The following is a 24077-nucleotide window of genomic DNA, read 5'->3' on the forward strand; positions in this document are numbered from 1 at the left end:
ATATTTACTTTAATGCCCTGTTCAAACGGAGTTTTTAATTCAAATTAAACATAAATTATTGCAAATTAAAATTGAACAGCGTTCAATTAGTTGAAGTCCAATTGATTAACTGCAATTAAACTCTCTGTGTGAACAGGGCATACATGTAAGTGTTCCGTGTATTTTGTATATTTGAATGTGATGAACTTTCCAATCTTATGCCCATAAACACTCTTATTAATCAGACAACATCAATGAGATAATAGTCTACATCCTGACTCCTATATTATTATTCTTCCTTTGTTAAGTGCCATAATTGTAGTATTATTATGTTTTAGTTTTTATTTTACATATAATGCATCATCAATCTGTGAACTTTAAAATATTCAGAAAGTAAAACAGAAACAGGCAAATGTAAATGTTTAGAGGGACTTCCATTATAAACGGTAAGCGAAAGATCAATCAAATTGTAAAATAGTATAATTCAATACACCAAGTGAGCAGTTTAGCATAAATGTATGGAGAAAACTTACATATCCGTTTAAATCTAATTTATTTGTCGATATATTGAATTATTGTTATACCCGCACTTTCTAAAGAAAGTTCGGGTATATTGTTGTTACTCATGTCCGTCCGTCCGTCTGTCACACTTTTCTTCCCTGAACTCCTCCTATATTTTACACAGTAGCTTAATCATCTTTTAAGAGATGGTTGGTGGTGTCATGTAGATGTGCAGTAGGGTTTTGGAATTTAGATTTTGCCCCGGGGGGTCAAATGGGGGTCGAAAAATGACGTTTTTTGTGCAAAAAGTCCCGTCTTCCCTGAACTCCTTCTACATTTAACTCAGCAGCCAAATCACCTTTTGGGGGATGATTGGTGGTGTCATGTAGATGTGCAGTAAGGTTTCGGAATTTTGATTTTGCCCCGGGGGATCAAATGGGGGTCGAAAAATGACGTTTTTTTATGCAAAAAGCCCCATCTTCCCTGAACTTCTCTTACATTTTACTTAGCAGCCTAATCATCTTTTGTGGGATGATTAGTGGTGTCATGTAGATGTGCAGTAAGGTTTCAGAATTTTGATTTTGCCCCGGGGGTCAAATGGGGGTCGAAAAATGACGTTTTTTGTGCAAAAAGTCCCGTCTTCCCTGAACTCCTTCTACATTTTACTCAGCAGCCAAATCACCTTTTGGGGGATGGTTGGTGGTGTCATGTTGAAGTGCAGTAAGGTTTCGAAATTTTGATTTTGCCCCGGGGGGTCAAATGGGGGTCGAAAAATGATGTTTTTTATGTAAAAAGCCCCATCTACCCTGAACTCCTCTTACATTTTACTTAGCAGCCTAATCATCTTTTGTGGGATGATTAGTGGTGACATGTAGATGTGCAGTAAGGTTTCGGAATTTTGATTTTGCCCCGGGGGGTCAAATGGGGTCGAAAAATGACGTTTTTTGTGCAAAAAGTCCCGTCTTCCCTGAACTCCTTCTACATTTAACTCAGCAGCCAAATCACCTTTTGGGGGATGGTTGGTGGTGTCATGTAGATGTGCAGTAAGGTTTCGGAATTTTAATTTTGCCCCGGGGGGTCAAATGGGGGTCGAAAAATGACGTTTTTTATGCAAAAAGCCCTATCTTCCCTGAACTCCTCTTACATTTTACTTAGCAGCCTAATCATCTTTTGTTGGATGATTAGTGGTGTCATGTAGATTTGCAGTAAGGTTTCGGAATTTTGATTTTGCCCCGGGGGGTCAAATGGGGGTCGAAAAATGACGTTTTTGTGCAAAAAGTCCCGTCTTCCCTGAACTCCTTCTACATTTTACTCAGCAGCTTAATCACCTTTTGGGAGATGGTTGGTGGTGTCATGTACATGTGCAGTAAGGTTTCGGAATTAAGATTTTGCCCCAGGGGATCAAATGGGGGTCGAAAAATAACGTTTTTCATACAAAGAGCCCTGTTTTCCCTGAACTCCTCTTACATTTTACTCAGCAGCCTAATCATCTTTTGGGAGATGGTTGGTGGGGTCATGTAGATGTGCAGTAAGGTTTTGGAATTTAGATTTTGCCCCGGGGGTTCAAATGTGGGTTGAAAAATGACGTTTTTTGTGCAAAAAGCCCTGTCTTCCTTGAAGTCTTCCTTAATGTTACTCAGAAGCCTAATCATCTTTTAGGAGAGTTAAATATTTTGAAAATTATGTAAAACATCAACGTCAAGGGGTAACAAGATGTGTTTGTGAAACACTATGCGCCCGGCGTCAACAAAGTTCGAAAAAGCTATTTTTAGCATATAGTTCACAGTCAAGGTCACAAGGTCATTGACCTTGGTGTTATTTGTAAGAACTTAATTAGTGGGGTATGCATACTAAATATGAAGTCCCTATCTCCTATGGTTCAAAAGTTATGGCAAAAAGTAGAAAAAGCTATTTTTAGTATAAAGGTCACAGTTAACTTCACATGGTCATTGACCTTGGTGTTGTTTGAAAGACCTTAATTAGCGGAGTATGCATACTAAATATGAAGTCCTTATCTCTTGTGGTTCAAAACTTATGGCAAAAAGTGGAAAAAGCTATTTTTAGCATATAGGTCACAGTCAAGGTCACAAGGTCATTGACCTTGATGTCATTTGAAGGAACTTAATTAGTGCAGTATGCATACCAAATATGAAGTCCCTATCTTCTATGGTTCAAAGGTTATGGCAAAAAGTGGAAAAAGCTTTTTTAAGTATAAAGGTCACAGTCAAGGTCACAGGTATTGTTTGAAAGAACCTTTTTAGTGGAGTATGCATACCAAATATGAAGTCCCTATCTCCTATGGTTCAAAAGTTATAACAAACAGTTGAAAAACCTATTTTTAGCATATAGGTCACAGTCAACGTCAAAAAGTCATTGACCTTGATGTCATTTGAAAGAACTTTATTAGAGGAGTTTGCATACCAAATATGAAGTCTCTATCTCTTACGGTTCAAAAGTTTTGGCCAAGGTTAAAGTTGACAACAGACAAACAGACAAACAGATAAACAGACAAACAGACAGGACAAAAACAATATGCGCCCCGAAAAAATTCGGGCGCATAAAAAAACATCGCATGCTGGGAAACACCTTGAATTCTTATGAGTAATTTATGTACATGTCAAAAGTGAGAGTCATATCTCATCTCAATCAAAAGTTATAAGCAAATGCAACATTTTTGAAAAGTAGGTTAGGTTAGTAGGTCACAGTGTAAAAGTCATGATTTATTTGGAAAGGTCTTATCACAGGTAATAATATACATGCATTATGATATGAATGCCCTAACTTTTCTCTTTCAAAATGATGAATTTATAACAATTTAATTTTTTTGCAAGTTGGTCAAACTTCTAGGTCACATGTAAAAAAAAAAAAAAAAAAAAAAAAAAAACATGCCATTCTCACAGGTAAATATACTAATACATAAGTTTAATATGAATGTCTCTTCTCATTCAGTAGATATGACCGTAATAACCAAGGTTAAATTTATTGAGACAGATGGACTGAGTCTGACATACAAATGTACATATTTCTATATGAATTGGGTAAAATTGGCCCAGTGGTTCTAGAGAAGTTAAAAATGTAAAAAGTTTTCAGACAAACAGATGGACAACACGTCACGACAGACATTATATGCTAAGGAAACCAAAAAAGCTCAAATGAGTGTTTTGAAAGGGTTACAATATGGTTGGAGTATTTGAAAAGCTGTTTTTTTTTCTGCAGAGATATGCATGACCAACATATTCATGTTTAATATTTTCTTTAGTGATTTGTTTGTTGTGAATACATCTTCCCTCATATGGAGACACCACCAAATAATAATGAAGATAAGATGTGTTTGTGAAACACTGATGTCCCAGTATGGAAGCCTATGGCGAAGGTTGAAGTTTCTCAAATATATGTCAAAATCAAAGGTCAAGGTCAAAGGGTTCAAATTGTTAGTATCAGAAGAAAGTCTTGTCACAAGGAATGCACATGTGAAATAAAGAAATCCCTAGTAATTCCTGTTCAAAAGTCAATTGCCAAGGTTAATTTTTTTGTTTAAGTGGTTCAAACTCTAGGGTCAAGGTCAAACATATTTATACCTGTTGACAGTTCACAATGAATACAATATGTCATGATAAGTATGAAAGCCCTAGCACCTACTGATCAAAATTTAGGCAGAGTTTAAAGTTTGGTATTTTTCTTGTAAAAATGTGTATCCCATGTCAAGCGATCAGAAGTAAAAATTAATGGTACCCAAATAAAAGGTCTTATTAAATTGTCACAAGAAATAAACCTGTAAAATGTGGAAGCTATTTGTATAGCCCATCCCACTTAAAACTTATGGGCAAGCTAGCTAGGATTTAATTTCTGCAGACTTACAGACAGACATACTATAAACACAAGAAACAAAATATGTATAATAATTAGTCAAATGGAAAAAAATATACTATTTAACTGGAATAACAAAATACATTGTTATTTCAGGGACAGGAAGTGGGTAGGAAGATTGGAATCCCCCCCATCCCCCCCATCTGGCATTTGCTTTGTTATTTAAACAAGACTATATACTGTAGCAAGTAAAAAATGACTCTTGACATCCTCTCCCTATAAACTTAGAAAACATTGACCTCACTATCATTGTTTTTTTATTTGTTTATTTGTTTTCATTTTTTTCTCCTGCTTGTCACGAAATTCTGGGCTGGAATTTTTTGACTGAGATGTGAACCCCCTCCCTACTCCCGAAAAAAATTCTGGATCCGCACCAGTACTGGCAGTAACTGAATGTCACATCGACAACGGGAGATAACTTCACAATATGAAATTCGTCTAGTGTGGCATGCGATGATCTTTCACCCTTTTTAAACTTTAACCTAATAGTTTGGGTGTATTTTACCCCCCACTATACTAAAACTTCTACTTACCGACTCCCTGTGTCTCAACTTCATGAAATATAAATCCAATTATAACTCAAAATGAATTAATCCAATGCACACCAGACTGCAGCCATGTGCCATTTTGGCGAACCTTCGTCGATTCCATCACCTTATCAGATGAAGTGGGAATCGGCCGAGGTGTGCCAAATGGTGTTTAATCTATAAATATGATAATGGGTGACGCAACGTGATGTGATGTAGAAATTTACATGTTCACATGTATAGTACAAGAACAAATTTTAAATTAATTCATAACAAACGATATTAAATTTTAACAAATCTTTTCCATCCAGCCTATTCCAAAAAGTATGTGCTGTGTGATTGTGGTGTCGGGGGGGGGGGGGGGGGGGGTTAGTAAATTTAAAAAGGTCCTATTATGAGCAAAACATATATCAAAATCTAATTTCAGACGCGGATCCAGAAATTTTTTCATGGGGGGGGGGGGGTCATCCTCAGTCAAAAAAAAATCCTATCCATTAAATTGACAATCAAAAAAAAAACCTAAAGTAAATCTCACCCAAACGTCAAAAACCTATATCGTGGGGGTGGGGTGGGAGTAGTGGTGACTTCTATTGCCGCAAATGTTTAACTTTTCATACTTATTTTACACATATTCGTGTTTACCAGGGGGGGATCTGCATTTTCCAAGGGGGGTCCATTGTAACTTTTTCCTTGTTTTAGTATATACATTTTTTAACCTTGTAAATTCCAGGGGGGGGGGGGGGTCCTGACCCCCCCCCCCCCCCCCCCGACAGATCCGTGCATGAATTTACATCATTAATAAAATTCAGACTGGTATATAATGAATTAAACATGTATAAAATAAATATAAGAGGTTCTGAGTTATAGGTCACTGGGTCTGAGAATTTCATACTCATACATTATAGAATTATTTTGACTATTTCTTTGGAAAGCCGCCCAATATGTAGGAGCGTGTATTTAGAGGCAACCACCTTAGTGCGGGTATTACTGTCTCATGACAGCATCTAGTTTTATTTAGTCATTGGATTTTCGCCAATCAGGTGACGCTTAAATGTTTATCAGTTATATACATATATACTTGATGCATCGTCTAAAGGCAGGTAATTTCATGAGTTTTATATCTAGTCGGAAAAAAGCTCGTCATAGCTAATGTTCTTTGTTGATATACCCGACTTTAAATAAACATTATCTTATCTATCTTATCTTTATTTTTTTTTTTTAAGATTATGGCTCAAATATTGGCTGTCATTATCCTCCTGTCACAGCTACATATAAGTTTCTCTCAAAGTCTGGATACGAGAATCGGCGATGATAAATGTGCACAGGGTGGATTGGAAGATTCTCTGCTGTCATTAAAAATGTATATAGACTTCCAACTACAAGAGTTGGAACAAAAAGGTCTTTGAAATAACCTTGACACCTTTGTTCTTTAAAATGTTAAATACGAGATTTGTCCCAAAAAGTCGTAGACAATGTTTGTAATTTTTTAATCATGCAACCAATACTTACCAAATTTTGCAAAGACATAATATAGTCAATGTTCTTTAAAATTGTGAAATTTTAAAAACATATCTTTCATATTAATAATATTAGGACGATTTATATGAAAGCCGATAAGGCCTGTTTGCGCACGGACTAAATTCGGAATAATTTACGCATATAACTATTACATTTGCTTTTATTTCTTTAGTACTTTGTAATACATTGAACTCAAATTTAAATCACTGAAACCAGAATAAAAATCGTAATATTATGTCAAAATTTCATATAAATATCATTAGAAACAGACGATTTGTGTCATGATTTTCACAGTATCGTTGAAATTGAGTTTGAAGAAAATGACGTCGTCAAACGCGTAGTCGCCGCACGGAGATGTAATAAATTGTGTTGGATATGGTTAATATACATCGGATACGGGGAAAAAAGAGTACAGAAGTGACATTACACACCAAATTTTAATAAAGAAGATATTTTTGAATTGCACGATATACAATGAGAGGTTTTCTTCTGTAGCGAAAATGGCATGTAGGAAGTAGAGTACTTTTTGATAAACGCAGACAATTTGGAAAAATCTGGACCGCGAACGACGTCAAACAATTTGTATTCTGTGCTGCCTACAATATAAGGCAATCTTTCGCCTAATTTCGACTGAAATTTGAATCTGCTTGGAAAAAAATCAAGTAAAAAACAAACGGAAAGTAGTAAACTTAAATATGTCCGTTAATCAAGAGTGGTCTTTCACTTTAAAATAATTATTGAATGTTAATACCCGCTACTGAAGCAGACAAAGAGATCATAGTGTTATAAGAGACGTAATTTACGCTTGCTTTCGTGCGCCGGTGTACACTTATATTCTTCCTTTATTTTTTCATAATTTTCTTATAAGATGTGATATCATCATGAAACTTGAAGTGCATGCTCATAAAATGTTACTCTGTGCTATGACAAGGAAAGAAATTTAATAAAGCAAAGGGAAACAAAACTGTTTTACCTGTCTACGACTTTTTGGGACAACCCTCGTACACGAAAAAATTTTGTTTTCTAAGTAAACTGAAATCCATTTCCAAGAAAAACTTTAAGTTATTTTTTGATTCAAACGTTTATAAATTTATCAGAATTACGTAATATTGTTTTCATGTGACAAACGTAACTGGGTACGGAATAATTAAATTTTTAAATAGATTTTTTTTTACTTTTAGTGAAAAAAGAAAACATAGAGAGATTGCAAAATCTTCAAACACAGATAAACACCTTAAAAGGTCTCTGTTTCAAAGTATTAAAAATTGCACTACTTTTAATGCCTTTATGACAACTATTTAATACGCTTTTTTTGTATTTATAAATCACAAGTTCATGTCACGAATTTTTTTAGATTGTCCGAAAGGATGGGACAAGCATGGGGCTTCGTGCTACATGCTAAATACACAGAAGTTATCATGGGAACAGGCAAATGTAAGAAAACTAAGATAAAAGATATCTTATATATATAGTTACTTGCTATTACCATTTTTGGTTTGAACATATGCAATATTATGTGAATATTTATTTCTAATTACAAACATTAAAAAGATTTCACTCAAGGTCATAAATTACCTTCACCCTTACAAGCACTTCTTTTAAAATTAGGTTTAGCCCTCTGCATGCCGGGATTCCTTTTGTAGGCTTTACCGAGTAAGTGTGTAATACCAAACAAGACGTACATAATTTACATGTACAATCATTACAGGTTAAATGTCGTGGATTGTCAGCCAAGTTGGTTGAAATAGACACAATGCCCGAGAACATCTTCGTAGCAAACATCTTAAAAAGTAAAGAACCTAGTGGTGAGTGTTTGTTTATGAATTCTGTAGATCACTAAATTTTCGCGACACTTTATTTTCGCGAGATAGTCATTGACTCTTGATCAGCGAGACAAAATTTTCACGAATGGTGGATATTGCTCTATATTATCCTACATAATATTATTATACGCGAGAATTAAATTTTCGCGAGCACACTGTCTCGCGTAATTACGCGAAAATAAAGTTCTCGCGAATAAAAAGTGATTTACAGTACAATAAGATAATAGCTACTAAGATTTTTTTTAATTTCCCACATCTTTTAAATGAATTGTATTTTTAACATCATGTTTTTTTTAAAAATGTATACATTGACTTTTCTTTAAAGTTTTTTTTCAAAACTGATTACAATTTCTACGTCGATACTTTAAACACTATTTCGAGTAGTAATGCTGATGGTGGAAATTTTATCTTCATGTTTATATATCATAAACTGCATATGTTTATTAGGGTATAGAGTATATGTTTGTAATGATGCAATACTTCTTTTGTATAAATGTCTCAAAACATGCAATCACACAATTTTAAACATTTGAATGACTATTGGACTAATAGTAATATCTATGTTTTTGCTAAAATTGTATTTACACTACAATGAGAAAGTATATGTTTCATTTATCTTTTAACATGATTAATTGATTGATTGTATGTTGTTTTACGTTCCACGCAATTGGACACGTCACCATAAACCGGTGTAGGGCTACGCACTTTGACCTTTTACTCGACACCCAGGGTCATTGATCTGTGGTGGTTCTTTATCGTGCCAACGTCTACCGTGACACGGACCTCGGTTTTTATTGATTCACAACTTTCACTTCAAACTGTCGAAAGAACAGTTGATATATAACTATTTTTATTGACTTAGGTCAGTCTCGGTTAAGATTCGAACTCCCTACATTCTGATCACATATTTTAATTCAAGAAAATACTTTATTGTGTTTTCTAATAATATTTTTTTCTTCTAACAACGGGGATATAATAATATTCTTATTCAAAATATTTAGGCCGTGCTTGGTTGGATGGTACGGACAAAACACAAGAAAACACCTGGATTTGGAATCACTCGGGGTTACCATTGCGATTCACAAACTGGAACAAGGGGGAACCTAACGACGACAAAGGAAACGAAGATTGCATGGAAATACTTTCCCGAAATGGCATGTGGAATGATATGCCGTGTTCTTATTCGTCTATGTTTGTCTGTGAAAAAGAAATTTAATGTACGAAATATCTCTAATGGGGGAAAGAAAAGGACACTTAACATTTAAAATTTTTCTTTGAAAAGTAATGTCTCGACATGATTTTGTGAAGAAAATGGATATTAATGATTTAATAATCAAGAATATGTTTGATTTTTAATGTTTACTTTAAAAACTAACATACCTCCTTATTTTTTCACTCAACACGAAAATGGTACAAACAGGAGGTATACAACTGTGAGATGACAAGGAATTTCTTCAATTTCACGAGAATTTTTTTAACTTAAAAAGCGATTGGTACCGCTTATCCAATAACTGTGCCTGCATGTCTGTAAAAGATTAATATTTTCTGATAACTTCTTTTCAAATTTATGTTTATATTTTCCACAAAATAATCGTAATCTTTAAAATAGAAAATCTTTAACAAAAATTGTCTACGACTTTCCATTAATCTGAACAATTGAATTTTTGCACAAGGAAATAAATGTAATCATATTTCAAATATTCGTATTTTTTAAGTTCAGAAAAGTAAATATAAAATCATTATATTGATTGATTGTATGCTATATTACCTCCCATTAAAGAAGTTTTCGACCAGGTAGAGATGTCATCATAAGATGAAGAAGGTATGCGAATTAAACTTTGATATCATATGTAAAACTACAGCATTTTAAAGGGTATACTGTTTCAGGCTACCAAAATGTTTTTTATTGTAGTTTTAATGTCGAGCACCATTAATAAAAGAGAATTCATGGATTGATAATTGCAGTGTGTGTTGGATGAAAAGAAAGAAGAGAAACACATGTATAACTACTCAGAAAATGCATATGCCATCTTAAATTTTTAAGGATATCTGATCCTCAGCCAGGAAGGATAACTCCAAAAATTAATATTTAATTTGAAATGCATCCAAATGAAGCTTGAAAATGATTTTTTTCGTGCAACAATTTTCATATTATTCATCTTTATAAGATTCGAGGATTTTAAAAGTGTTAGAAAAGGCCTTCTAAAAGTTGACATTAGTACCCTATAAAAGAAAAGAAAATTATACAGTTTAAGAGAAATAAGATTTTCTTGAATCCAGCCTTAGATACCAATGTTTATTAGCATGATATGAAACAAGAAGTAATTTGTGGTGTCTTGCAATGATAGCAAAAGCCTTTTTCACTATTTATTATAGAGTACATTACGGAAAAAGAAGACAAAAGTACCAAATAAGTATGAAAATTATGACAATTTCTCTGAATGCCTGGATACCTATCGTTTTATAACCTAAAATATATTTGTTGATCAATTTGCATTTAGGAAATGCATTGCTGATATTCCCATTCGCTTTTTCTGCAAAAATATTGGAGATTTATTAATTTTCCCTATATAACATGATTAACTCTAATCTTTAACGTTAAAGAAATACTGTGGATAATATTTACATAATTTTGTGGATTCAGAGATACTTTTATGAGTAATTTTGATTACTTAACAGCTGATTTTATAAACCTGAGGATCGGACTACCTTAAAAAGACGAAACTGTTAAAAAGGAGAGGTTTCAACAAGGCTGTTTTTTGGCCCATGTTTTTTGTGAAAAATGAAATAAGATTGCCAACAATTTTTAACTTACTTTCATTATTTTCAGCATGTCTAATTTTGTGCTATATATTTATTTTGGGAGAAAAAAGTTAGGATAATATTGGAATAAATGATCAAAGTATGGTACCCTAAACCGCTTTAACATTGAGTATATGGAAATGTTGGAGGGTTATGATAATTAACCTTCTAGTACACCACGTGTTGCATTCTGAACCAAAACCATAATTTGATATTATTAATTACTTATATGTACAGAAAGATTATACTGAAATATGGTTGTGGTTCGCAATGCAACACACACTTAAATACTAATGACTTTGCAAATTTTGCAATCTGTTGAGTTGTAGTAAATTTTATTCAAACACTTAAAGTGAATCATACACATTTATAACATTGTCCAGTAAATAAAACAGATTACTAGGAATTCGACCCTAGCTCTGGGGTATACTTTTTCACCCTTGTGTTTCTGTCAAGCTGTCTGTGTCTGTCTGTAACAGATTTTCTTCGCATATTTTCGGCAACTACTCATAGTGGATGATTGGGGCTTTTTTGCAGGTCAAAAGGTGACAATTATTTTTTTATGAATACAAAGTCAACTTTCTGTTTATCTGTGTGTCTGTATGTACCAATTTCTATCACGGTTTTCTCAGCGAAAACACATTGCAGATTCTTGAAATTTTAGTACACTCTTCGTTTAGGTATGCCATGTCATATTGTGAGGTTGATTCATGAGAGTCAAACAGAGTGGGGTTTTACTATTTAGTACTGGATTGTCCTTTTATACCTGTATTAAAATCATACGATGAAATCAAACATGAAAGAAAAATAATTGATTATATTATAACATGCTTGTGTGTCTATTTGTGAGGAAAACCAAAAACTTTGACAGTAAAGACGGTAGTTTCAATATATGGAGACCAAGGTCAGACTTATTGTTTCACAGTAAACAATATTAATTGTTTAATGCAAATCAAGGTCAAAGTTTCTTGATTTGGGTATGTTGCCGTTTCACAGATTAAATACACATTTTTGTTTTCTGTTTAGTAACCAGCTCCTTTCACCTTAATTATTAACTTAACTTAATGTGAATTTGAATTTTACAAGATGTTGATGATGCAGTTTTTGCCTTGATCTGTCCTAAATCTATTGGCCATATAACAAGTGGTCTTATCATTATACCCGCCACAAACAAAATTTGGGGGTATGTATAGGAATCACCTTGTCCATCTGTCTGTGCAAACATATTACGTTCATATCTTTTTTACTGAAAAAAAACATAAGAATTAATACTTTACACCTTGATCAAAGGTGATTTGTGCAAATTCAAAGGGGCACATGTACATGCGATCACAAAAACATTTTGAAAAAAATTTAAGATACGTTTCACACAAAAATGGGTACAGACATGGAATCAAAGTATATATCTTAAGAATTTAAATGAATGTATATAAAATGAATTTTGATAAAAAACACATCTCAGATTTTGCATCCAATATCTATAAATAAACTAAATAAGTACATATAAATTATGTTTAATGCCTGTGTTCAGTGTACACTTACAGAATCAGTTCTTTTTTAATCGCAAAAAAATATTTTTAGTATTTAATACAATTTATTGATAAGAGATTTATTACACTTCCTTTGTGTCAATTTAAACGAAATACTATTAAATCTTATGCGTAGAGGTATTTTTTCTACTTTATACTTGTAAGAATGTGTATGGGTCGCAAGCACTGTTATATTTTAAATGATTTGTCTCATTATATGATATATCTTAATTTTTAAAGTTTTTCTTTATTTATAACTGATTGCTTTTTATACCTTTTTATGTTATTTTAGGAAGCAAAGATGTCTAATAAGAAAACGTACACAATATCCATTGAATTCCTATGGCTACAATTACAGAAGTTCTTTTTCCAATAAATATTAAATTAGTTAACTTATTGTGTTACTTCAGCCCTGTTCCATGTTCCCTGATGATATATGGTTAATCTTTCTTTTGTTTTTCACAATGAATAGTCTTCTACAAGTAATAAATCTTCATAACCCTCTTAGAAGCTTTTAGAGGGACCCTTTAGATATCCCTTGGTCACGTGACTAGTATAGGTTGGTTTTGGAAATAAATTATAAAATATGAGAGAGGAAACATTTCTAGACATAACTAAAGGAATTAATTTGAAATTCATCATGGGCCAAAAATTAGCCTTATTGAAACCCTACCTTTCAAATAAATAAATGTGTTTCCATTCAATTTGACTAAGAAAAAGAATTAAATTTTAAGAACTGCTTGTTCCTGTACTTATGCATTTCCTTATATAATATATTGAATTGTTTCTCATCAAATGATATTTATTTAAAAAACATATAATCATGTACACATTCAACGCTTCGAATAACAGTTCGTTTTTTTAAAGAAAAATAAATCATTTGCTAAAAAATTGTTGCAATAAATAGATAAACGGACAATTAGTAAATTTATCCATTTTATCTTAAATTAAAAGAATCATATTATCATATTTAACCAATGAATAAATATATCAATCTGCTTGAAAAAAAAATGTTATAATGAGTAATTAAAATGTTTGATTAGCACTTGCAATTCATTCACACTTATTATCAAATTCAAAAGATTTTCAACTTAAAAAAAGTAATCATTATAAGCATGCATTTTATAAAGGATTTTGAAGCGTGAAAATTTACTACAAAGCAATCAATATATCAAGTCATAATCAAAACAACAAAATCAAAATTAAAAAATAGCTAAAAAATTTAATGAAAGAATGTAGAAAAAAAAATTAAAAATTGAAAATACGCCTTCTTCTATTTGTCAAATCTAATTGGTTTACAGTGTACATGTATATATTGTATCTATTAGATCGTTTCTTTTTCAAGGACAAAGTAATTATGGGCAGTGTGTTCATTTTTAGTTTCCGCTCCAACACTACATCCGGCCTCCTTGTCTTTATCTCCTTCCATGTAAACATCATTTCCTTCATGATCAAACACCAAAGTCCCGTACCCCTCACAATGTACTGACGTCGAGGAATGCGGTCTGGCGTGGTCGTAAACGTCATCTGTATTTGTTGTAGCTGTAGCTGATTCATTTAAATGGTTATAGACACCGTCTTCCATGGAGTGGGATGTAGAAATATTTTCTCTTGGAATAGGATTAACCTGTGATATCTTTGCAGGTTTTGTCTAAAATATTGCATTTCCTTATGTTTATATGTAGTGCAAATATTCATGAGACATTATCAATTATTCATGAGCAACAATATTTTTGTGTTTATTAGAACACTTGAGACATAAAATTATGATATTTCGAATTCCAACGTCTTGATTTATTAAAGAATAGAAAGAACTCCGGATTCAAAATTAAAATTTTTTGAAGATTTTTCCTCTGAATTCCTAATTTAATTATTAGGTGTAGACAATATGCCCATTTTGGTATCGATACTGAATAATCCGAAAAAAGTGACATAGAGTGTACTGTTAATTTAACTTTTTAGAATCTTTCTATCTTTCACATTAAGAGGATATTGTAATTCTATGTCAAATTTACAGTAGAATCATTTTGTATTAAAATCATAAAAGACACAGACAGTTATAGTTATTACTGCCTTGTTTCTTGTATTCATTTGATCATAATCCCCGTTCTCGAACGCTGGGTTTTGGTTGCAATTCTCGAAGACATTTTTCTTTCTAGGAGAAAAAAAAAATCAGTATACATGCATTGTGGCAACGCACTTTGAAAAAATTACGCACTTTGAAAAAAATTTTCAAAGTGCGTTAATTTTTGGGACCAGGTTAACGCACTTTGAAAAAATTTTTTTTTTTTCAAAGTGCGTTAATATCGACCATATTAACGCACTTTGAAAAAAAATTCTGCATGGCTTAGTCAATATTCCTACAAATCTCAGGTAGGATAAATTATCATTTGAACCTGATTTGATACTTTTTGTCCCCCGCTTGAAAAGTGGGGGATATTAATTTGGGTCTATCTGTCCGTCCGTCCGTCCGTCTAGCTGTCCGTCCATCCGTCTCTCTGTAACGCTTTCGTTTCCACACGATATCTCGACAACCCTTTGAGCTTTTGCAATGAAATTTAACATAACAGAATCCTTGTGGCCTTAGGAAGACCCCTTTTGAATTTGGGGTCAAAAGGTCAAGATTCAAGGGCGTAAAGAACTACGAAGGATAGTATTAGTCTTCCGCCTATCTCTAAGTCAATTCTCAAAAGTTAACATATTGGAATGATTCTCAAAATTTTTATAGATATTCATATGAATTTTCATAAAACTTTACTTATTTGGGATACCAAAGAGAGATAACTCTATAATTTTGGCAAAACCTGTGTTTTTCACTATAGAAATCAACGGAAAACTGAAAATATTTTTAAAACATCTACCCCCCCCCCTCCCCCCGAAACAAAAATTCCTTATTTACAGGTAATATGGACTGTCATTTTACAAATTTATGCCAAAGCTTTTTGTGTTTCACGGGGGGGGGGGATATGTTTATAGACAAAACACGAAAAAAAAAATGCTTATTTTTCACCCATTTTAAAGCTATTTAAAACTAAATAATTGTATTTTATTAATTTATATATGCTTTATTTATTTGCGTAAAACATGAGAAAAAATATTAGATACATGTTATCATATTTATGATTATTTCAAAATATGGCAATTCTTGAAAGTTCATCACTATATCCCATCATACGTTGCGAGGGGATAATACTGTTGTCTATTTCTAAAATATAAGTCGAATTCCTTTTGTTTCATGGAAATTTTTTCAAAGTGCGTTAAATGTTTACATGGTGTAAAATTATGATGTACAGTCTTAACGCACTTTGAAAAAAATTTTCAAAGTGCGTTGATTTGGTCCCAAATTCAACGCACTTTGAAAAAATTTTTCAAAGTGCGTTAACCTGGTCCCAAAAATTAACGCACTTTGAAAATTTTTTTCAAAGTGCGTAATTTTTCAAAGTGCGTTGTAACAATGCATATAGTCTATCTATAAAACCAAAGGTTAATTTTAAAGATATAATAAATAAAATTTAGTGACAATTAAAAGAAACACGAACAAACAAACGAATATACATCATCATACAATATAACAAAATCAATGTTCTGTCTCGATTTCAATTTAGGCTAATCAAAAAAAAAATTTATCAATATGACCGCAGTTGCTCTCACTGTAGCTGATTGCAATTGTTTCTTACATTCGCATGATATTTTTTAGCTTGCCAAAAGTTTTAGTGAGCTCTTCTAAGCAAAGAGTTCTCGGCTTCAATCTGTTGTATGTGATGCGTTGTCTGTCGACTTTAAGCTTTTTACATTGCAGAATTCTTCTTAGAAATCACAAGGCCAAATATACCAAAAGAATCTTTGAGTGAAACATATTTTAATTTATTCACAAGAGAGATTAGTCTCGTCATCTTTCAAAGGGAGATTAAAGAATTCATACATGTAAACAAAAATTGCCAGGGTGGCATCTTTATAAAATCGTTTTTTCAACTTGGTGTTGTTGGGTATAGGAATATTAATCCAAAGTCTGCTTAAGAACAGTAAATCATACATTCAAGGATATTATCATAGAAGTTTCCACAGGAAGTACAGATTCAAAAAACGATATGCGGTATACATATCTTTGCCCCTACAAAAGTCAAATTTTGAAAAAGTCTTGAAATGTGCTGAATTCTATAAATTGTATGAGAAATATAAATTAACAGAACATATTATAGTTTCAAAGTAGTTAATTGACAATTTTTTGTTTTTATGATGTCACAAACTACATGTAGTCCGATTTTATATCATTTTTAGAAAGAGGACAAAATGGACAAAATTTCAACAATTTTAGCTTTAAAATTTATAGAGCGCAAGCTTGCTCAGAAACAATATTTACATATTTCATTGGTATTATCATTTTACACATTATATCAAAATATTGAGCCTGATCACACCTACGCTCTGTGACTTTTACTCAAAATATCGATGTAATTTATACATTTTTCTATTGAAATGATGGGAATTCTAACTTTACGTCATCTTCGTGACGTCATTTCACACATATGACGTCATTACTTATGAAAATATTCAGTGCTTTGAATTCAGCATATATCCCCATGTTTAAGAACATGATTAAATATTTCTCCGTTGAAATTTAATTTAGGGGGCAAATATTGGTTATTACCGAATAAAGTTCTTTGCTCAACCTAATGGTGTGTAGGGTTGGGCAACACTGAGTGATCAGAGTTACAGGTAGAAACATATAGGTTTTTATTTTCTACTTTCCCTGCTCAAGAAAAGCACGGACATGATTAGTTATCCTGTGGTAATGTAAATTCTAGCTTGTTCCCTCATCGATAAACTTTTCAATATACTGAAATGATATCTGTTGTTTCTAGACATTGGGATCAGGTGAGCGATGTCTTCCATGTGCCTATTTCATGTGTTATATTTTGAAAAGTATATGTATAGAAAATAATAAGAATAAATAGTAGTGCTATTGAAAATCTCTAATGGGCGTCTTGAAATATGTCAGTGGAGCAATGTTGCTTAGAAGACCAAATTTATTTTTAAAAAGTTATTTTAAGTAACAATCAGTTAAACACGAAAATGTAAATGTAATACTTCTCCTGTTCTTTCCTTGCTCTCTGCCAAAGATAAATAAAGACAGATGAAGTAATGATAGATCCAAGCACCAGTCCACCGAACATCACGCCAACAACAACTTCAGCTGAGAAACCTACATTTAATTAAGCAATTTATTTCTTTTAACATGTTAAAACTGTTAGTGAAAAATATACACTGTTCAACATTCGATGTTTTGCATATTAAAATTCCTTGGCGCCATTATACATGTAACTGTATAAACATAAGCTAATAATTGCAGGAAGTTTTAATGCAAGGATGTTGAAACAACTTTCATATTGTCATAATAGCTTTTTCTTCTACTTCTGTTAATCTGTGCACGTACAATTCTGATAAATTTTGGAAAAATATTCTGCTAAATCTGTGAAAAAAATGCTCCTAAAATGGAAGGCTACCTTTTTGTTAATATGGCTTGAATATGTGATTGAATAAAATGAATAAAAATAGAAATCAACCATGCTTGCAGTTTAAATACATTCATATTTTCATAATTAATCTTGAATTTTTTCTTGAATATTAAAAAAAACATTCTTTTACTAATTCAGTAAAAGAAATTGTAAATAATTTAAAGTAACCCACAGCCTTGGAATTTCTAGAAAAGAGTTTTTAGAGCTATGGTTAAAGTTTAAACAAAAATGATATATACATGACCTCTTGAAATCTCTTCGCTACTGGAAGCAGAATTAGCATCTAAATAGATCAAGGATATTTGTTCTCTTTGAAAAAGATTTTAAAATCTTTTCATAATCTATACTTAACTCTAAGGATATCCAATCCTCAGCCAGGAAGAATAACTCAAAAAAAATGTTATATTTAATTTTAAATGCATCAAATTGAAGCTTGAAAATGAAATGAAATTTTTCATGCAACAATTTTCATTTTATTCATCTTTATAAGATTCAAGGTTTTTTGAAGTCTTTGAAAATGTCTTATAAAAGTTCACATTTGTACCCTATAAAGGAAAAAATAATACATTTTTAGAGAAATGAGATTTTCCTGAATTCAACCTTAGATACCAATGCTTATTAGCATGATATGAAATAAGAAGTGATGTGTAGTGTCCTGCAATGATGGCAAAAGCATTTTACACTATGTTTTATAGAATACATGACGGAAATAGAGGACAAACAATACTTAATAAGTGTAAAAATCATGACAATTTCTCTGAATGCATGGATACCTATCGTTTTTTTTAACCTAAAATATATTTGTTGTTCAATTTGCAATGATGAAATGCATTGTTGATATTTCAATTCGCTTTTTCTGCAAATATATGGAGATTTGACAATTTTCCCTGAATAATATGATTAACTTTAATCTTTAACTTTCAAGAAAAACTGTGATAAATTTGCATAGTATTAAACTATTAAAAAAGAAATATGAAATTATTTTTTGCAGCAACATTTTACAATAACTAAACAACATTTATTACTAAATAACACTAAAATAGTTTACCGGTTGTTGAAGCTTCTGCCGAAGAACAATTGTAAACTGTGCTTTCAGTTGAGGTTGGACAAGGAGGACAATCTTTTGAAATGGAAAAGTCTTAACTCGTGTATTGAAAAACGTTAATATAATGACTAACGAGAAAAATGATTCATTAAAAAAACAAATACAAGTCGAACGGTGATACCAACACGAGACATCGAATACATACTCTCGAAAACATAGTTTGGATCTGGTGCTGGGGAGAAGTTGAGCCTTATTTATTGATCAGGTAGACAGAACATTCCCTTAGTCATATTTGATATTAAACTAAGGTCTTAAAATAGGTATAAAAAGTAAGACACATTTCAAACCAATAATCATAATAATGATAATGTAATTAAAAAATATCAGACTTTAAAAGGCGTTCTTCAAATTCCTGAAACATCAGTTTACCTATGAGTAGTAGTAGATAAAAGATTTATCGTACTCAAAGCATGCTTTTCAGAGTTTAAGTAGGTTTGTGGCAACGCACATTGAAAAAATTACGCACTTTAAAAAAAATTTCAAAGTGCGTTAAAATTTGGACAAACCCAACGCACTTTGAAAAATTGTTTTAAAAGTGCGTTAAATTTGGGACCAAATCAACGCACTTTGAAAAAATAAAATTTATTTTCAAAGTGCGTTAATATCGACGTATTTACGCACTTTGAAAAAAATGTGTATGACTTGGTCAAATTTTTTTGCAAAACTTAGGCATAATAAATAAAAGAATTTTTACAGTGAAAACGTCATTTCAGAATGTGATGGTGAGCTACTTTTATTTTTCCGTACTTTGTAAATTCTATCTCTCTTAAATGTTTTACTGTATTTTTAAGAGAAATGAAATTTCAAAGTATGGAAATGCATGTAAACTGGAAAAAATTATGGTTTACTGTACTTATTTTTTCAGTTTTTATGCTTTTTAAAATTTATTGAAAGTTTTCAATGCCATTCCAGTTATGCGAAATCATATTATATTTGGGTGTAACATAGGCATTGTTACCGGGAGGGGGGGGGGGCTTAGGCACAAAAATGTTTTGCAAAGAAAAACACTGCATGAGCATTGAAAATCGGGGCTTACTTTGGGCTTGGGGGGGTCCAATTTCAATTTGCTACCGACGGCTATGTACAATGTATAAGGAAAAAAGAATTGGGTGGAGAGACCTTCTACTTGTCTTCTCCTTGTTTTGAATGAGGTTAAATGAATACATGTAAATTAAAAAGATTTCGAAAGATATAATTTTTACTAATTTATTCTCTCATTTCCTAAAATTTATAGATATTTTTTTCAAAGTGAGTTGAATTTCCCCATGGTAAAAAATGTTTATGTACACTCTTAACGCACTTTGAATTTTTTTTAAAATTGCGTTGATTTTGTCCCAGTTTTAACGCACTTTGAAAATCTTTTTCAAAGTGCGTATTTTTTCTAAGTGCGTTGTCAAAAACCAGTAAAATTTATTGAAGATGTACCTGTTCATTGATAGGAAGGGGAAGCTGAAAAAAAGATTGATGTCAATATAAACCTGTAAGACAGATCTACAATATATTGTTGCAAATCTTATCTCTCATGTCATCTTAAGTATGGCCAATGTTATAAAACTAGTATATTATAAAAAGAACTTGATTTACCTTTAATATGCAAATTAACCCCCTTTTGAACTTACTTGGAGGACTTATTTGACATGGAGTAGTCCTTTTCTGACAGGTTGAACATTGTCGTGAACACCAATCACATGCTTCTAAATAGAAGGAAAACTTCATGTCCTATTATATAATTCATTATGAAAACACAAAAGTCTAAATTCAAAATGAAATAAAGTCTGTATAAATTTATTTTAGTTTAATACCTTAAATGTTTGACGTCTGAGTTGACAATACCTATACAAGGATGCATTGAAACATTCCGTTTACGAACGATCAATAGGTAAACCCATGCTTGACACCCTTACCTACTAATTGGTTATCAATATGCCGAATTGATTAGGAGACAAAAATTAAATAACCATGCATAGATAGTATCTTGCTTCAAAAGGTACAAAATTGATGACATATCTTTTCGTTTTCAGTTTACCAATAAAGTATTTTATTTAATAAACCATTTATGGATACCGATGAAAGAGTGTGTAATTTATGCAATAATAATCAAACAGGAGAGGAGAAGAATTTCATTACTTACTGGAATGTAATGTATTATATAGTATCCGAAAAAAAATTGTTGCAGAAAGACTATATGTACATCCAAATAATTTAAAATTCAGTAATTTTATGACAAGTACTGATCCAGCATTCTAAATTAAAATTGTGAATATTTATCACCAATCTTCCTATTTTTTTTTATTTTTAGTATACATTGTATTTTCTGCCCCAGTAAGATACTTTTCATAAAGAAAGTCTTCAAGTTACATTCGGAGTTATATGAATATTGATATTTTTTCGTTAATGGTATAACATTTAGGGAAAATAAATTCTCATCGTGAAATTAAAATTTTTATTGTAATGATTTTGAAACTTTGAATGAAAATGAAAAAAGGAATTAAAAATGCATGAATCAAAGAAGTATATTTGATATTGTGATCAATACGGCATTGTAGTGATAAGACCGCGGGACATTAACTGGCAAGATTGGAAATATGTAGCTTATGTCATTTCTATATGTTATAATCAAGACATTCAATGACAGACAATGAAATGGGCGGGTACATTTGTACGCAGACGGCCGAGAAAACATTGAAATTCTAGTTTTAAATTCATTTTCAATTCACTTCAACTAGAATGCACATTATTACTGATTGACCCAGAAGACAAATAATTTTAATTTCGGGATACATGTAGTTTAATTGAAAATAATATATAAACTAGAGTAAAGCTCGTTGCAAAGCAACGAGTAGGTCTTCCGTCCTGTTTGACTGGAAGTAGCTTTCATTTTTATCAAAAATGAGTAATAACGCCAACAAATACTGTGAATCCTCTAAAGCTGTGTTAATAAATGCAAACATAAGCCATTTTTTGCTACTTCCGGTTTGACCGGAAGTGACGATGACGCATGGAAAATTAATCTTAAGCTTTAAGACATAAATTAAAATTTTAAGACATATGTCACCCCAAAACTTGTCAAAAACGGCAAAAATACGCGTTTTCCGACTACTTCCGGTTTTCCGGAAGTGACGATACTGGACGTATTTTGACGACTCCTTTAGATTAAGCTTGACATTTTCAACAACTTTGCTTCTTTGATGTATAACAAATTCTCAATACTTTTTGAGATATCTGGAAAAACCTTTTGGCCCCTCTAGATCCCTTAAATTAGGGTTCAGCCATTTTTCCGACATATCATTTAAAAGATCTTCTAATTCTGCACAAATCATGTTCTATATATTTTAACAAAATATTATTAGTTTAGAAGATAAAAAGCAAAATATGAGTAATTTTTGGTTCTTTTAAGCGTTCTAATTTTTGACCCCTATATAGCGCCATTTTGAATAGAGAAATCGAAAAACAAAAACCAATGTGCACAACTTCAATCTTTCTACTATCTCAAATCAGTAGAATTTCTGCTCCAGCTTCAGCAGTCTCTGAGCCTTTGTCTGGAAATGAAAGCCTATAAATTTTCGTTTAAAGGGAAATAACTCAAAACCGGAAGTGACTTTTTGAAATTTGAGTCATTATTTTGATAGAGTTCATAAATATGTATAACCTCTGAAAATTTGAGAGAAATCCGTTGGTAAATGAATGAGATATGAGGCCTCAAAGTTGGAAACGGAAGACCTTAATAAGATTTTTCTGTCCAGCGTTTTAAAGAAATATATGAAGGGACAAATATTTGGTTTCTGCTTGGTTTAATTTGTGTATGTGTGTGTTGGGGTTGGGGAGTGAGGTTAACGATCTTGGAAATAAATAAGAAAGTTGTGAAAGTTGCCATTTAAATGTGAAATGAGGCATGTATTATAAGGTTGAAAAGTACATATCTGTTAAAAATCTAACTGCAGAAAATGTCTGCATGGTCACATCGGAAAATTATGTTAGAAATGTAATCCTCTAAAAAAGAAAATTTAATACATATTTAAAACAAATGTAGCATACATTTTTTCTTCTTTTTTATCCATATAAATTATGTACAAATTTGCAAAAATTGATATATTGTTGATGTAAGTGTGAGAGAAATGAGAAAGTGGTTGGGTGTAAAAATTTTCTGTGCAATTTTGATAAATGTATTTACATGTGATTGTATTAAACGCATTAAAAAAAGAAAGTTGTCAAAGGTTTTTCAATATTTCCATTTCTAATTTTTTTTTCTATAATAACCCTTTGAAAGTAAGAGTTGATTTCCTGATAATTCTGCCGGAATGTAAATTAGGCAGGTCAATAGGTCAGCAGCTAAGGAGGCCTAATACGCATGCAAATCTCGTGCGCATCTGTCTCTGTGTCTGACGCTAAGGAGGTCAAATATGCATGTAAATCTCGTGCGGCTGCCTTTGTGTTTGACAGTGTGCGAGGACTATTGAAATTGGCATGGAAGTCCTCGTGTAATTTAAATCGATTAGTCTACATTCTTAATGTCTAAGTCTACATTTTTATTTCTCAATGAAATGGAAATATAAGGAATCACTGTCTAGTTTTGAGAGTATGCCAGCTGCAGGGACATCAACAATAGTGGGAAACAGCATACTCTCAAAACTAGACAGTGATTCCTTAATTAAAGACAAAACTGAAAAAACTCTTGTAATCCTAAAAAATTATTAATTGATACGAAGCACGATCTGACTCTACTATTTTGACCCCCCCCCCTTCTAGAATCAAATGGCTGTTTCCTGAAAAATAATATGTCTTCTATGACTTTTACCAGTGTCTCGTAGATAATATTATATGGAATAAACTTATATCAATATACATTTCAACCAAAATGTATTTGGGAATTGAAATAATTTGTCCTTGGATCATGTACATTCACACTTTGC

At 32.0% G+C, this 24077-nt stretch overlaps 2 protein-coding genes across 2 annotated transcripts; one reads left to right on the plus strand and one right to left on the minus strand.

Annotated features, from left to right (window-relative positions):
• Window positions 1-298: 298 nt before the first annotated feature.
• LOC134233263 (galactose-specific lectin nattectin-like) lies at window positions 299-9874 on the plus strand. The gene is made up of 6 exons (XM_062715243.1): window positions 299-425; window positions 6098-6272; window positions 7574-7633; window positions 7747-7826; window positions 8101-8197; window positions 9217-9874. Exons 2-6 carry the CDS (start codon window positions 6101-6103, stop codon window positions 9429-9431), a joined length of 624 nt encoding a protein of 207 aa, XP_062571227.1. The 5' UTR covers window positions 299-425; window positions 6098-6100; the 3' UTR covers window positions 9432-9874.
• A 3948-nt stretch (window positions 9875-13822) lies between these two features.
• On the minus strand, window positions 13823-17776 carry LOC134233264 (uncharacterized). Its single transcript, XM_062715245.1, has 3 exons — window positions 17635-17776; window positions 14617-14701; window positions 13823-14197 (listed from the first exon to the last, which is right to left on the minus strand). Exons 1-3 carry the CDS (start codon window positions 17718-17720, stop codon window positions 13871-13873), a joined length of 498 nt encoding a protein of 165 aa, XP_062571229.1. The 5' UTR covers window positions 17721-17776; the 3' UTR covers window positions 13823-13870.
• Between the last annotated feature and the right edge of the window lie 6301 nt (window positions 17777-24077).

Source organism: Saccostrea cucullata, unplaced genomic scaffold, assembly GCF_032062105.1.
Source record: "Saccostrea cucullata isolate Sc308-1 unplaced genomic scaffold, CSIRO_AGI_Scuc_v1 ctg4287, whole genome shotgun sequence".
Taxonomy (NCBI): Eukaryota; Metazoa; Mollusca; class Bivalvia; order Ostreida; family Ostreidae; genus Saccostrea; species Saccostrea cuccullata.